General features: G+C 46.0%; 1 protein-coding gene across 1 annotated transcript; it reads left to right on the forward strand.

The window, feature by feature from the left end:
• The first annotated feature begins 873 nt into the window (after positions 1-873).
• LHFPL5 (LHFPL tetraspan subfamily member 5) lies at positions 874-14,543 on the forward strand. The gene is made up of 4 exons (XM_059399014.1): positions 874-1,578; positions 5,677-5,913; positions 12,766-12,791; positions 14,037-14,543. The coding sequence occupies exons 1-3, from the start codon at positions 1,167-1,169 to the stop codon at positions 12,774-12,776; spliced, it is 660 nt and encodes a 219-aa protein (XP_059254997.1). The 5' UTR covers positions 874-1,166; the 3' UTR covers positions 12,777-12,791; positions 14,037-14,543.
• Positions 14,544-15,595: the final 1,052 nt, after the last annotated feature.

Here is a 15,595-nt window from a genome sequence, read left to right on the forward strand (position 1 = left end):
AGCCTGCTTCCCTCTCTTTCTCTCCACCTACTTGTAATCTGTCAATAAATAAATAAAATCTTTAAAAAAAACCACAAATATGCAACAAAAACATAAACAGGAAAAAAACATAAAGGAAAAAGGTACTGTATTGAACAAACCATGTGTAAGGTTTGGGAGGCTTCCTTTGGGGTACTTCGTAGTTGTTATGACACTATCAGTCTGCATTGCAAATATACATATGCATATACATGTATGTAAGTATCTCACCATCTTTGAGCGCAAGGGCTCTGTCATTTTTATCTCTGTGGTTTTGCTTAGGGAAGATATCCTCCAACATAGGGCTTAGGACATAGTACGCTCTTAGTAATTGTTGTTTGAGAGAAGCCACAGAGACCAGAAACCAGTGACCAGAAGACACAATCAGAAAAGGTTTTGCACTCCAGGGGGTTGGGAGTTCTGAGAAGGAGACTAGGGAGCCAGGGCGGGTTTGGATGGGACTGGGGTGGTGGTGGGGGTGGGGTTGGGGGAACAGATAGTGCTCAGGACGAGGTTTTGGTTTTGCGGCAGGAATTGAGCGGGAGGACTGTGACAGTGACAGTCGCAGGCCCAGCCTCCCAGTTTTTGGAAGCTCTCCCACCCACACCCCGGCCCCAGCGCTCAGGAGGGTTTAGAAAAATCTAAGTTTCCTGTGGCTGGAGTGCGCGATGGGCGGGCCGGGCGCTCCCCGCCCCTCCCCCGGCCAGGTCTCGGTTTCCAAAGCCTCCTCTGACCGGATTCCCGAGGCGCTGGCCGCGGTGCTGAAGCAGCACTTTCGAAGGCGGGAGGAAGGAGGGACCGAGCCGCGAGAAGAGGCGGAGCTCTCTGGAGCCGGGAGCTGGAAATGGGGGGAGGGACAGGGCGGCGCCAGTAGGCCCAAGACCCGGGCAGGCTGGAGAGGAAGAAGACCGGAGACAGCCTGGCTAGAGAGGACAAAGGCATCTGGACAAGCTTACGCTGAAGAAACCAAGGTTCTCTTCCCGGTCTTATTAATCCTCTTTCTTCTTCTTGGAGGAACCCTCACCTTGTATCCTTACCTCAGCCTCCTTCCCCAGCCCGGCTAAGGAGTGACCCACTCCTAGGCCTCTGTCTACTAAGTCACTGGCTTCCAGTCCACAGGATCCCAGCCTAGGGCCTACCTCCTCACCATGGTGAAGTTGCTGCCTGCCCAGGAGGCAGCCAAGATCTACCATACCAACTATGTGCGCAACGCCAGGGCTGTGGGTGTGATGTGGGGGACACTCACCATCTGCTTCTCTGTACTGGTCATGGCCCTCTTCATCCAGCCCTACTGGATCGGTGACAGTGTTAACACACCCCAGGCAGGCTACTTTGGCCTTTTCTCCTACTGTGTGGGCAACGTGCTGTCCTCTGAACTCATCTGTAAGGGTGGCCCGCTGGACTTCTCCTCCATTCCCTCTAGAGCCTTCAAGACTGCCATGTTTTTTGTGGCATTGGCGATGTTCCTCATCATTGGCTCTATCATCTGCTTTAGCCTCTTCTTTGTCTGCAACACAGCCACTGTCTACAAGATCTGCGCATGGATGCAGCTGGCAGCAGGTGAGCAGGATTAATGGGAGGACTAGCAGGGGCCCAACCCAGGCCCCCCAGGAAGCTGAAGCTTCCACCCTCTGCGGATGCTCTGGGTCTCTTTTCCAGGTGCTCTTCTTTACATTTATTTTATTTTTTTTCAAAGATTTAATTTTTTTAATGTAATCTTTACTTCCAAAGGGGGCTTGAACTCACAACCCCAAGATCAAGAGTTATACATTCTACCCACTGAGCCAGCCAGGCGCCCCTAAGCTGTTCTCCTTTAGCCCAGCCATATACTCAGTGCTCTGCAGAAGCTTCTGAGGAGTAGAGAATTTTAGAATGGCTGAGACCGAAAGAATTGTTGAGATCAAATTGTTCAACCCCCTCATCTTGTAGATGGGAACTGAGGTCCAGAGAGGGGAAGTGACTTGCCCAGGAGCACACAACTAGTTGATAGAAGGTGTCCCGACTCCCAGGCCACCACATCAGAGGTTGTTTGGTCTGGGAAGGAAAAAGAAGGAAACTTCCATTGTCGGCCATGTGGGAATAGGATCCAACCCAGGGCAAAATGGTCAAGCACATCCTAGATGTTTCCATCTCCCAGTTCTGGATATTTGCTCTTTCTCCTTTAAGGACCCACAGATCCCTGTCCTCACTCCTTCCCTCCCACCCCAGATTGCTCTCAGGGAGATTCTAAGGTAGTTATTGATTTGGAGTGTTATGCTGTGACCTTTCCCATAGAAACTTGCATTTAAGTTCCCTTTCATGGTGGAGTGAAAGTCTTTGTTCCCTAGTTATAGGTTTCCATACTTGAGGCAATAAATGGGAGTGGTATTTTGTGATGAGGGAGTAGGGTGGTGGCTAGAGTTTTTTTTTTTTTTTTTTTTGACAGAGAGAAATCACAAGTAGACGGAGAGGCAGGCAGAGAGAGAGAGAGAGGGAAGCAGGATCCCTGCTGAGCAGAGAGCCCGATGCGGGATTCGATCCCAGGACCCTGAGGTCATGACCTGAGCCGAAGGCAGCGGCTCAACCCACTGAGCCACCCAGGCGCCCCCCTTTTTTTTTTTTTTAGATTTTTTTTTATCTGACAGAGAGAGAGAGAGAGTGGGAGAGGCAGAGGGAGAAGCAGACTCCCCACCGAGCAGGGCCACTGATTCGGGGCTCAATCCCAGGACCCTGGGATCATGACCTGAGCCAAAAGCAGACGTTTAACCAACTGAGCCACCCAGGTGCCCCAAGTGGCTAGGGTCTTTAAAACTGTGTGGGGCGGTGAAGAGGCAGACAGCAGATGGTGCCCAGAAACAAGGCCTTCCCTGCCCCTTGTTCTTGCTCCTGGCCCAGGCAGGCCTCTCAGCCCTTGAGCCTGCTGGTCCTGTTCTCTAAGCCTTGTCCTGCAGGCCTTGATCCTGTCCTATCACAAGGACCAGGCACAGGCTGCCCATACTGGGACATGTCTAGGAGCAGTGCTACGACTGCAGACTAGAGAGAAAACCATCTTGACATCATTGGTTAGAATGAGAAGCAGTATTATCCATAACAGGGGGAATGAAGCAGGGATCAGAATCCCAGACAACCAGACACATAGACTCAAACGCTCTGTCAGAGTTGGAGGGGGACCCCAGAGAGGTGGAGGTATCCCTGCCAACTACAGTGAGGAATCTGGAAATAAGGAAAAGGGTTGACCAAGTCTATAGCAAACCAACTGGTGACTAAGGACCTAGGGGAATGAAGGCAGTGGGTTCCAAGAAACTTGATGTATTCCAAAGACATTTTTATTGAGCCGCACATTTACATAGATATAATGGCTGACCAAGCACTTTCATATATATCATCTGGAGGAACTCCATCCCTACCTTAGTGAGGGAGATATTCCTCTTATTTTATAGATAAGCTCTTAGTGGGTAACTTATCTTTTAGCACAGGTAGTGATGGACGGAACCTTTTGATTCAAAATCTTGTACTCAGGGTAGTCACCTGGCTCCGGAGCTGCTTCCCCAATCCATCTACCTTCTCCCTCTCCTCTGATCTCTATCGATTAAGGGAGAGGCTGGGGCAGGCTAAGGTAAATCTCGGTGGGCAGTGGGGAGAAGGCGGGAGAATGAAGATTTAGCAGTTCTGTGACAAAGAAGAGTAGAATGGACCCTGGCATGGTTACCATGGTTACCCTGGCTGGTCCACCGTATCAGAGCCATGGAAGGCTGGAAACACAACCATTTCTCTCATTCTCCATGCTGCCCCCTCCCACAACATCCTGCAGCAAGTGCCATTTGCTGAACAGGCAGTGTGCTTGGGAAGGCCTGGGTCGGGGAGGCATCAGCAGGCCATTTGAATTAGACTCCAGGTCATGAATCTAGAGACACTGATAGCAGAGGTGGCTGGATGCCATCCTGTGAAACATTTATGTTGGGGGAGGGTAAAGGTGGTGTCAAGTTCCATTCTTTAATGGAGGGGAATGAAAGATGAGCCGAAGCGGGGCGGTGAAGAAGCAGACAGCAGATGGAACTAAACCCTTGCCAAGAAGCCCGAGACCAGGGAGGGGAGCAGGAGAAAGGAAAGAGGACCGATGACTGGGGCAGTGTGAGGCTGTAGTTTAACAATGTTAATCCAGCTTCTGGATGCCAGGTGTAAGCTGTGTGTGGTTCCAGCTCCTGGAAATCCAGGTAGGGCAAGTTGCTTGTCTCTCTGAGTCTTGGTAACCTCCCTTGTAGAACGTAGCACCAGACCTCCTATCACAAGGATGGGCTGTCTAATACACATAAAACACCTTCTCCAGCGCTTGACACATAGCAGGTGCTCAGTAAATGTGAAAAAACACAAAAGCCACTTTATCAGTCAAGATGGATGAGGTGACAAATTACTCCCAAATCTTAATGGCTTAAAACAAAGCTTCAGTTTTTGTTTGCAGCGTGTGCCCACTGAGGACCAGCTGGGGGCTCTGCTCTCACTGTTCTCTCCTGGAACCCTGGCCATTGGAGCATCTGCTATCATCTGGCTGGTGTCATTGGAGAGCGAAAGGATGCTCTGGAAGCTCTCTCTCTAGTGGTTAAATGCTCTGGTCTGGAAATACACACATTTTGTTGTCTAAGGGAAGTCTTGAGGCCTTACCTAATTTGAAAAGAGGAGAGCAAGGAAGTACAACCGTACTATGTACGTGAAATACCTCTGAACACCTCTAATGACATCCACATCCACTGAAGTTGCTTTCATTCACTTGGCCTCAGTGCCAATAACAATAGCAACGATGGACAGGGACTGGTTGCCTACCATGAACCAGATGCTGCCATGAGTGTTTTCCCTACATGACCACATGTAGGGAAATTTTTTTCCAAAAAATTTCCATTTTTTGGAAATTAGTATTTTAAATAAATATTAGGGATTCGTAAATTCAGGGAAGTGTGAGCAGCTGCACTGACTTGTACTGGGTCAGGATGAAGAGACCTATTTGCTTGAATGAAAGGTTCACAAGGGAAGCAGCCAAAGATGGGTCTGGAAGACTTTGTGTATTCATTAAATCTAAGATTCCAAGTTGTAGGACATGCTGTTATTCTATGTGCAAATACTTGTTCTTTTTTTTTTTTTTTTTTTTTAAGTAGCCCAATGCAGGGCTTGAACTCATGACCCAGAGATTAAGACCTGAGTTGATATCAAGAGTTGGATGCTTAACCAACTGAGCCACGCAGGTGCCCAGGAAGCTTTCTTATTATACGTATTTCAGAGATACTGGAGTATGAACAATTGTGCATCTTAGAAGTGATGAGTTCTCTGGGCTGAGACCGGATTTTGCGGGGGTTTGAAGCCAGGGTCGCTAGTGCCTCATCAAGTCCAAAGTGAGGGGCATGGCTGCGGGCCTGGTAGGACCACCTGGTGCCATGGCAGAATCTTCCCTGGGCTGGGGAGCTCCGATTTCTGCCTCTACTCCTGAACAAAGGGAAGTCAATTTAGCTCTTGGATCCTCAATTTTCTCCCCTGGGTTCTACAAGAATGATGGTAGGTACTGCCCCATACCTCTCAAGGCTGTTAACATGAAAAGAAGGGAGGTGACAAGATAGCAGCAGTGCAAGGTGGGAGGTGGCAGGCTGAGCACGCCCAGCCTGATGCTGTCTGCCCGCCCTTCTGCCCCCTCAGCCACAGGCCTGATGATTGGCTGCCTGGTCTACCCCGACGGTTGGGACTCAAGTGAGGTGCGGCGCATGTGTGGGGAGCAGACAGGCAAGTACACACTGGGCCAGTGCACCATCCGCTGGGCCTTCATGCTGGCCATCCTCAGCATTGGAGATGCCCTCATCCTCTCCTTCCTGGCCTTTGTGCTGGGCTACCGGCAGGACAAGCTCCTCCCTGATGACTACAAGGCAGATGGAAAAGGTAATTCACCATCCCCCGGGAGTTGGGGCTTCCTCTCAGCCAGTCGCCAGAGGATTGTCCCTAGCCTGGGGTTGGGGACATCAAGACCAATCAGACACAGCCCTTATTCCAGAAGCCAAGGGCCAGTGGGGGTTTACAAGCCAGCAGGTGATGAGAGAGGCTGTCTGTGATAGAAGGGTGTCCTCCTGCCTCCCGCACACCCCCACTCCCATCAGGGTCTACAAGGGGGAGAACTCTGATCTAGCCTGGGACCTAGGGATGGCCTCCAGTAGAAGGTGGCACTGAGGCTGGGTCTGGAAGTTCACTGGGAGTTTGGTAGAGAGAGGAACAACAGGTGAGCAGAGGGGCTGAGTTGTTGGGGCAGAAGGAAAAAGGTAGGTTAGGGGGCAGAAGTGACAGCTCTTAGAGTGCAGTTGGTGGGTGCTCCCTTGAGCTGGGGAGAGAGCCTTGGGGTTCTCTGCATGCAATCCTGTTTCAATTTCCATCTTGCCCAAGTCCTATCCCTGAGTCGTAAGAGTCAGTTGTAGCTGACCCAAAGCCAGGCAGACCCTTCAGCCTTTTCTGTTTCCCATTGACCTTTCTTCCTCCTAGGGTACTTTCTGCTCCTGTATCTCATTAGGCACTTCTCCTGTATTAAGGGGCTTTTTAGGGGCATAAATTGTATCTACTAGTCATAGGGGAAGTCCTATCTCACACCCTTGTCAATCCCAAAATGCCTACTTCCAGCAGGCGGCTGCTGTGAGGGGCCTGTGGCTCCACAGGGACCTCTCCAGTCTCCTTTCCCCATAGTTGTCTTCACCGATTGCCCTGAACTAGAAGAAAGAGGCAAACTTCCTTGCCCCCCTCCCCCCATGACCTAGGACCCTTCCCAGTTAAGGAACTTGAAGCCCAGGAGGGAGACCCACCCAAAGGTACACAAAAAGGTGGTGACAAGGAAGACCCAAAATTCTGGTCTTCTCTAGCTCAGCCCAGCACCCACTTCTCCACAAGGAAGTAATCAAACATCTTGTCCTTGTTTGGGAGTTTAAGAAGACTCACACACCTAAGTTTTGTGGTTAAAGATGAAAAGCAAATTACTAGAATGAGCTGGGCCAAGGAGGAGAGAAGAGCGAGGTATCTTTCCATTGAGGGAGCACTTAAGGTCTGGGTCCCTTGTAAACCCCATAATGGGAAGGGAAAAAGGAACTAGAATTTACTGAGCCTTTTCCATGTGCAGAAGTGATGAGTTTTGTTCACATGAGCCATTTTTATTTAATCTGCACAGCAAACCTGTGAGGACAGTTTGGAGGTGGGGGTTACAGAAGCAATGGGCACAGCCAGCATTTTCTCCAGTGATGGAGAGTTTCTCAGGGAAGTTTCAGCAGGAGCTGCTGGGGGCATTTTGTTCAGCTCTCAGCCTCAACCTGCCTTAGAATATTTTACATTACTTATTTGCATTCTTTCCTTTTCAGAAGGGATTCTTTCAGCTGGAAAGAAATTCTATTGACATCATTGATTCATTCATTCAGTAGGCTCCACACCTAGCATGGAGCCCAAAGCTCACAACCCTGAGATCAAGATGCAAGCTGAGATCAAAAGTCCCCCGACACTTAGGGCATCTGGGTGGCTTAGTTGTTAAGTGTCTGTCTTTGGCTTAGGTCCTGATCCCAGCCAGGGTCCTGGGATCGAGCCCCACAGGCTGCTTCTCACTCTCCCACTCCTTGTGCTTGTGTTCCCTCTCTCACAGTGTCTCTGTGTCAAATAAATAAATAAAATCTAAAAAAAAAAAAAAAAAAAAAAAAAAAGAGACACTTAGTTGACTAAGCCACCCAGGTGTCTCCACATAATTCCTTTTAAAGTGGTTTCTACAAAAAAAAATTTGTTTGACAGAGAGAGAGAGAGAGAGAGAGAGAGAGAGATCACAAGTAGGCAGAGAGGGAGGGGAAGCAGGCTCTCCACTGAGCAGAGAGCCCCATGAGAGACTTGATCCCAGGACCCTGAGACCATTGAGCTGAGCTGAAGGCAGAGGCTTAACCCACTGAGCCACCCAGGCGCCCCTAAAATGGTTTCTTATGAAGAGATGGTTTTGTCCCTTTGACACTTTTCTTTACAAATCAAAATGTCTGTTCACTCTTTTCTCCTTCCTTGTCCTTCTTTCAGATCCCATGCACTTGCCATCAATCTTTTCAGATTTTTTTCTCTCCATATTTTAGTTCCTTCACTATCACGGAGGACCTAGTTTATCCTTTTAGTTTATTACCTGTTAGAAAACACTCACATAATCTTTCTGAATAGATCTAACTATTCAGTGACGTAGTGATTGCCTCTGTCAAAGCACAGAATTGGGTCAGGAAAGCAGAGGTTGAGTCCCAGTTCTGCCAGATCACTTTCTTCCAGGGGAAAAGGGGGACACCAACTCCTGTTTTGCCCCCTCCATTATTGTGTGGCATGAACAAAACAATGAAAGCAGAAATGAAACCTTGCACAAGTACATAGTTGTCGAACCACTCCCTAGGGGTTAAGGAGGCAGAGAGTGAGTGTGTGCTTTGGAGTCAGATCTGGGTTTATAATTTGGGCTCTGACAAACCATAAGGGACTCTTAAGCATAAGAAACAAATTGAAGGTTGCTGGAGGAGGGTGTGGGGGATGGGGTAACAGGGTGATGCACGTTAAAAAGGGCCCGTGATGGGGTACCTGGGTGGCTCAGTGGGTTAAGCCACTGCCTTCGGCTCGGGTCATGATCTCAGAGTCCTGGGATCGAGTCCCGAGTCGGGCTCTCTGCTCGGCAGGGAGCCTGCTTCCCTCTCTCTCTCTGCCAGCCTAGCCTCTCTGCCTACCTGTGATCTCTCTCTGTCGAATAAATAAATAAAATCTTAAAAAAAAAAAAAAAGGGCCCGTGATGTAATGAGCACTGGGTATTCTATAGGACTGATGAATCACTGACCTCTACCACTAAAATCAATAATACGTTATATAAGAATTGAATTTAAATAAAGTTTGGGCTACATTGTTATCTACTTGTGACTTTGCAGAGATTGCTCAATTTCTCTGAGTCTCAGTTTCCTCATCTGAGCCTCATTTTTATGGAGATGAGGTGGCAGGTTTCTCCTCATTTGTAAAAAATACCTGCTTCAAAAAGTCGTGAACAAGAGAAGGTTCAGCAAGAAGATGAGGATGTCTGCTCCTGTCACTGCTGCGGAAGATTGTACTGAAGATTATAGCCAGGGTGATTAGACCAGAAAAAGAAAGGAAAGAAATCCAGTTTGGAGATGAAGAAGTACAGCTGTCTGTATTAGCAGATGAAATGATTTTGCATATGGAAAATCCTAAATAATACACTAAGAAACTATTAAAGCTAATATATAACATCAGCGAGGTTGAGGGATATAAGCAGTATACAAAAATTTGTTGCATTTATATACACTAGCAATGAATGATTTGAAAATGACATTAAGAAAACAATTTCATTTATAATAACATCAGAAAGAATAAAATACATAAAAATAAATTCAATGAGAAGTGTAAGATTTGTACATGAAAATTAAAAGACATTGTTGAAAGATATCAAAGGCCTAAATAGATGGAAACATCTATATTCATCACGCAGAACACTTAATACATTAAGATGGCAGGGCGCCTGGGTGGCTCAGTGGGTTAAGCCGCTGCCTTCGGCTCAGGTCATGATCTCAGGGTCCTGGGATCGAGTCCCACATTGGGCTCTCTGCTCAGCAGGGAGCCTGCTTCGTCCTCTCTCTCTGCCTGCCTCTCTGCCTACTTGTGATCTCTCTCTGTCAAATAAATAAATAAATCTTTAAAAAAAAAATACATTAAGATGGCAATGCTCCCCAAACTGATCTACAGATTCAATGCAATCTCTGTCAAAATCCCAGCTGGCTTTTTGCAGAGATTGATAAACTGATTCTAAAATTCATATGGAAATAAAAGGGACCCAGAAGCAGCCAAAACAATCATGGAGATCAAAATTGGAGGACATTCATGTCCTGAATTGAAACTTCCTACAAAGCTACAGTAATCAAGATGGCTTGAGGACGGACATATGGATCAATGGAATAAAATTGAGAGTCCAGAAGTAAAGCCAAACATCCACGGCAAAATGAGTTTTTGTAAAATATTTTATTTATTTTGAGAGAAAGAGAGAGCACAAGTGAGGGGAAAGGGCAGAAGAAGAGAGAAAAGCAGGCTCTCGGTTGAGCAGGGAGCCCAGTGGATGGGTAGGGCTCGATCCCAGGACCCTAAGACAGGACCTGGGCTGAAGGCAGACGCTCAACTGACTGAGGCACCTAGGTGCCTTTTGCAAACTGATTTTTTCTTTTCTTTTCTTTTAAATTAAAAAAAAAAAAAGATTTTATTTATTTATTTGACAGCGATCACAAGTAGGCAGAGAGGTAGGCAGAGAGAGAGAGAGAAAGGGAGGCAGACTCCCTGTATAGCAGAGAGCCCAATGCAGGGCTCATCCCAGGGCCCTGGGATCATGACCTGAGCCAAAGGCAGAGGCTTTAATCCACTGAGCCACCCAGGCGCCCCGCAAACTGATTTTCAACAAAGGGTGCTGGAACAATCAGATATCTACTTGCAAAAGAATGAAGTTGGATTACTCACTTCACATCATACACAAAAACTAACTCAAAATGGATTAAAGACCTAAATGTAAGATGTAGAATTATAAAAATCTTAGAAGAAAACATAGGTATAAATCTTTGTGACCTTGAATTAGGCAGAGGTTTCTTAGATGGGATGCCTAATACATAAGCAACCAAAGCAAAAATGTATATAAACCGGATTTCAAAAAAAATTGAAAACTTCTGCACTTCAAAGGACAACAACAAGAAAGTCTAAATATAATGCAAAGACTGGGAGAAAATATTTGCAAATCATGATTCTAGTATCCAGAATACATTAAAAACTCCGACAACTTAACAAATGAGAAAAACATAGATAACCCAATTTTTAAAGTGGGCAAATGATTATTTTTTTTTTTTTAAGATTTTATTTACTTATTTGACAGAGAGATCACAAGCAGGCAGGGGGGAGCAGCAAGCAGAGGGAGAGGGAGAAGCCAGCCTCCCACTGAGCAAGGAATCTGATGCAGGGCTCAGTCCCAGGAATCCCAGATCTGACCTGAGCAGAAGGCAGACACTTAACCCACTGACCTACCCAGGCATGCCTGGGCAAAGGCTTTGAATAGACATTTCTCCATCGCAGATATCCAAATGGTCAATAAGCACATGAAAAGATAGTCATCATCATTAGTCATTAGGAAAATGCAAATCAAAACCACAATATTATTTCACAGCCACTAGGATAAATTGGAAAAAAAACAAAAACAAAAACGAACAGTAACAGGTGTTGGTGAGCACGTGGAGAAACTGGAACTCTCATATGCTGCTAGTGAAAATGCAAAATTATGCAGTTGCTGTGGAAAACAGAAGGGCAGCTCCTCAGATGGTTAAGCACAGAGTTACCACTATGTGGCTCGAAATTTATTCCTAGGTATGTCTGCAAGAAGACTGAAAATATGCTTGCACATCTTGTATACAAACGTTCATAGTAGCATAGTTGCCAAAAAGTGGTAACGACCCAAATGTGCATCAGATGATGACTTGGATAGATGACCTGTGTATATCCATACAGAGGAATAGTATTCAGCTCTAAAATGAATGAAGTACTGAGAATGACTACCGTGTGGATGAAGCTTGAAGACATTGTAAGTGAAAGGAGCCACTCACAAAAGCCCATGTGTTGTATGATCCCAATGATATAAAATGTTCAGAATAGGCAAATCCATGCAGACAGAATGTAGGTTTTAGTAGTTGCCTGTGGCTGTGAAGAAGCAGTGATTGAGAGTGATAACGGGCACAGTGTTTCTTTTTGGGATAACGGAAATGTCCTAGAATAGGATAGCAGTGGTGGTTGCACAACACAGAGATTATACTGACAACCCACCAAGCTGTACACTTACTTATTTAGTAGAGAAATCACAGGTAGGCAGAGAGGAAGGCGGAAGGGGAGGGGGCCCGCGGGAAGCAGGCTCTCCACTGAGCAGAGAGTCCCATATGGGGCTGGATCCCAGGACCCTGAGATGATGACGTGAGCTGAAGGCAGAGGCTTAACCCACCCAGGCGCCCCCTAAGCTGTACATTTTAAAATGAGTAAATTTTGGGGGCGCCTGGGTGGCTCAGTGGGTTAAGCCTCTGCCTTCGGCTCAGGTCATGATCCCAGGGTCCTGGGATCGAGCCCCACATCGGGCTCTCTGCTCTACAGGGAGCCTGGCCTGCTTCCTCCTCTCTCTCTCTCTGCCTGCCTCTCTGCCTACTTGTGATCTCTGTCTGTCAAATAGATAAATAAAATCTTTAAAAAAAAGTATATTACCTTGGGAAGGTAATTTATAAAATGAGTAAATTTTGTTAGTGAATTATAGCTGAATAAAAAAATGAAATATTGTGTGAAGGGTTAGATAGTGCATATAAAGCACTGACAGCGCCTGCACGCTATACAGGTGATTAATAACTATTAGTTCTCTCACCCTTTTGTCCTTCTAGGATCTCCAACTTTTTACACCATCCATCTACCCACTCAGTACCAGCTCCTGGGCCCCACGTGCCCACCGACATCTTTAGGCATGGGATGGGGGTACAGCAGTGAGGGAAGAAGTCTCATTGGAACTTGCCATCTGATAAGGGACACCACATGCAATATGGAATTACAATCTGAGAAGCATTATGGAAAAAAAGAAACCTTCCTGAGATTGAATAAATGACACCTGATCTAGTTTGGAGAGGGAGTAGGGTGTAGGGACTTATCCTGAAAAGGAGGAGTGGTTGTAAACAAATAATGTTCTCTTTTTCCTTGCAGAGGAAGTCTGAAGCAGCTGAAGTTCGGTGAGTAACCATTGTTGGGTCATCTGTGTGCCTTTGGAAGGGCTGTGGCCTCCCGGTTTCCTTATTGACTCAGCAGGGTGCATGGCTGGTGGGGGAGGGGGCTGTGGGGGCTGCGGTGCGGGCTGGGAGAGGAGGAAGGACTCTGGCAGGAGTTAGCTGGCATCTGAGACCCTCTAGTTCTCCTTCTGTCTTGAGAAGTAGACAAAGAACAGGAAGAAATATTTAAAATAGGAGGTGGTGGGGCGCCTGGGTGGCTCAGTGGGTTAAAGCCTCTGCCTTCAGCTCAGGTCATGATCTCAGGGTCCTGGGATCGAGCCCCACATCGGGCTCTCTGCTCAGCAGGGAGCCTGCTTCCCTTCCTCTCTCTCTGCCTGCCTCTCTGCCTACTTGTGATCTCTGTCAAATAAATAAAAATATTAAAACAAAATAGGAGGTGGTTTCATAAACTCATCTTTTTCTGGAGCCTGGCAAACAAGAACAGACTGTTTACAAGTTGGCATTCTAATTTGGGCCTTTATTTTCAGAAAGATTTTAAGTGATTTGTAAGAAACAAATAGAAAACTTAATAAAATAAAAAAAAGTCAGAGAGGAAAACAAATATTCCAGAAAGCTAGGCTAACAGAAATACTGTATTGAGTATTAAATTTAGCTTTATGCTTCCTAATAGCCAAGGCAAAAAGAAAAATATGATGTAACCTGTTCTAATGTCGGTTGAAAAGGAAGCACACATATCAATTTCCTTGTTGTCTTTAGGTTTCCAAAATGTGATTTGATGAGAATATTAAGGAGCACATTAAAAAAAAGGGCCCATCATAGTATCACCTTCCAAATGCTCCCATTTATTGAGGACCTCCAGCAGGCTGGGCACTTTGTGTGGGGAGGAGGGATTATCTCCATTTCAATTATTTTAATTTTTGCAAAGTACCTTCCAATCCTTGACCACTTAGATGTACTTTTTGAATAATTACAAGCTAGCACTGCCCCCTCCATACTTACTAGATGATTCTCAAACTCAAATATGCATACAACCCACCTGGAGATCTTGTTAAAATGTAGATTCTGATTCAGTTTGAGTGGGTCCATAAACCCTGTGTTTCTAACCTGCTTCTCATAATGGTTGCACTTTTGAGTAGCAAACTGTTAGAGCGCATGTGAACATACATGGGGAAGTTTTTTTGTTTTGACTGTTTTTTTTTTAAATGTCAAATTTTATATTCTTGGAATTTTTTTTTTTTAATACCACAGGTCAACTGTTTCCCTGACAATGGAAAATTAAGGAATCGAATTCTTCAGAGACAAAAACTTGTTCCTTCCATGCTTCCCTGTCCCTGGGTACTATAGACCTGATGTTCCGAAGCCTTTTGCTATAGGATTAGAACGTGGCGTGTATACAGAAAATTTTCAGGGGCAAGCAGCCCCGCAGTGACCAACATCAGAGATATTCAGAGAGAAATGTGTGGTATTCTTCTGACGGGGCCCCAGTTCTCTTGTATCCCTGTAACAGCAGCGATCACTTTATCCCCTCGAGGCCTCTCCTCTGTAAAATGAGAGGGCTGAGTCCCCGTCTTGGGGCCTCCCAGGTCGGAGTTTCCCACAGCCAGCCTGCCTGAGGATACATTTGTTTGAAGGCACATTAGAAACAGCCACCCAGCTCTAAAAGGGTAGGGGAGGAAGAGGTGCTTGGAAGTGTGCTAGATCATTTCAGGTGGAGGTTTTAGGAGTCCTGTTTCTTTCTCACATTTTTTTTTAAAATTGCTGATTGGGGTGGGTAAGGGAGGGGGGGGCCACCAGAACCTGAATCCATCAGAAAGCCCTATGAAGATTGGGTGAACACAAGATCTAAAAACTTAGGAGACTGACTTTCTCTCCTTTGGACCCCTATATTACCTTCCCTTAGTGCCCACACTGACACAATCAGAACTGGGCACTGGCTTGAGAAATTTGTTATAGATTTTATTTCTTGCAAAAAAAAACCCTCAGTACTTTGAATTTGGCACTCTAAATGGTGCATCTTTTGCCAGCCTCCAGAGGGGAACTCAATTTAGGTAATACCTCCTTGTAGCAAACACCAAGACAAACAGGTTCTTTGGGCTATTCCCTGCCTGGGGATGGTGCACGGAAACCGGGTTTTGTTGGTCATCCACAGTGGATAAACCTGATGAACAGGTGTTTTTTTCCTGGTCTTGTGCAGCACTCAGTAAAGAGAAAAAGTGGACGCTGGTAAGAGAAGGGAGGAGGTAACACTGAACAAAACTTTTTTGGATCTTGTTACTTGATCAAGGTGCAGACACAGCAGGTTTCTCATTCCTGGGCTGTAAGGGACACTTCTTTTTTTTTTCTTTAAACTCAACTCTACCTCCAGCATGGGGCTTGAACTCACAACCTAGGCAACAGTCCGAGGCTTTATGGCTGAGTCAGCCAGGTGCCCCCACAGGGCACACTTTTTAATCAAAGCCTTGACAACCTGTCCAGTGAGTGTGGTTTCTTGCACAGTTCAGATGGATTAGGGATGAGTACTACAGCACTGTCCTGTTGTTGGTAATGGAAACTATTAGGATGGGACTTAATAATCACATTTGTATTTCCTTGTGTTGATGAAATTATTTCAGTCAGCACTTACTTTATGCAAACCTGATGAATGACAGAATCCAACAAATTCTGTAGCTTAGTGCCTTTTCTAGTTATATTTACTTCTCATAATTTTACTTTTTTTAAGTAGTAAGTTTTCTAAAAGTCTACCTTCTAAAGATTTCTTGCTAACATAGTAACTATGGTGGTCCACTGAAGCTTCTGGGGGACTTAGG

This window comes from Mustela nigripes, chromosome 5 (genome assembly GCF_022355385.1).
Source record: "Mustela nigripes isolate SB6536 chromosome 5, MUSNIG.SB6536, whole genome shotgun sequence".
NCBI lineage: Eukaryota > Metazoa > Chordata > Mammalia > Carnivora > Mustelidae > Mustela > Mustela nigripes.

Bases quoted from the DNA above. Each gene is read 5' to 3' on its own strand.
- LHFPL5 (XM_059399014.1), top strand. From the start codon at position 1,167: ATGGTGAAGTTGCTGCCTGCCCAGGAGGCAGCCAAGATCTACCATACC. The intron at 1,579-5,676 runs GTGAGCAGGATT...CTGCCCCCTCAG, and splicing joins ATGGATGCAGCTGGCAGCAG to CCACAGGCCTGATGATTGGC.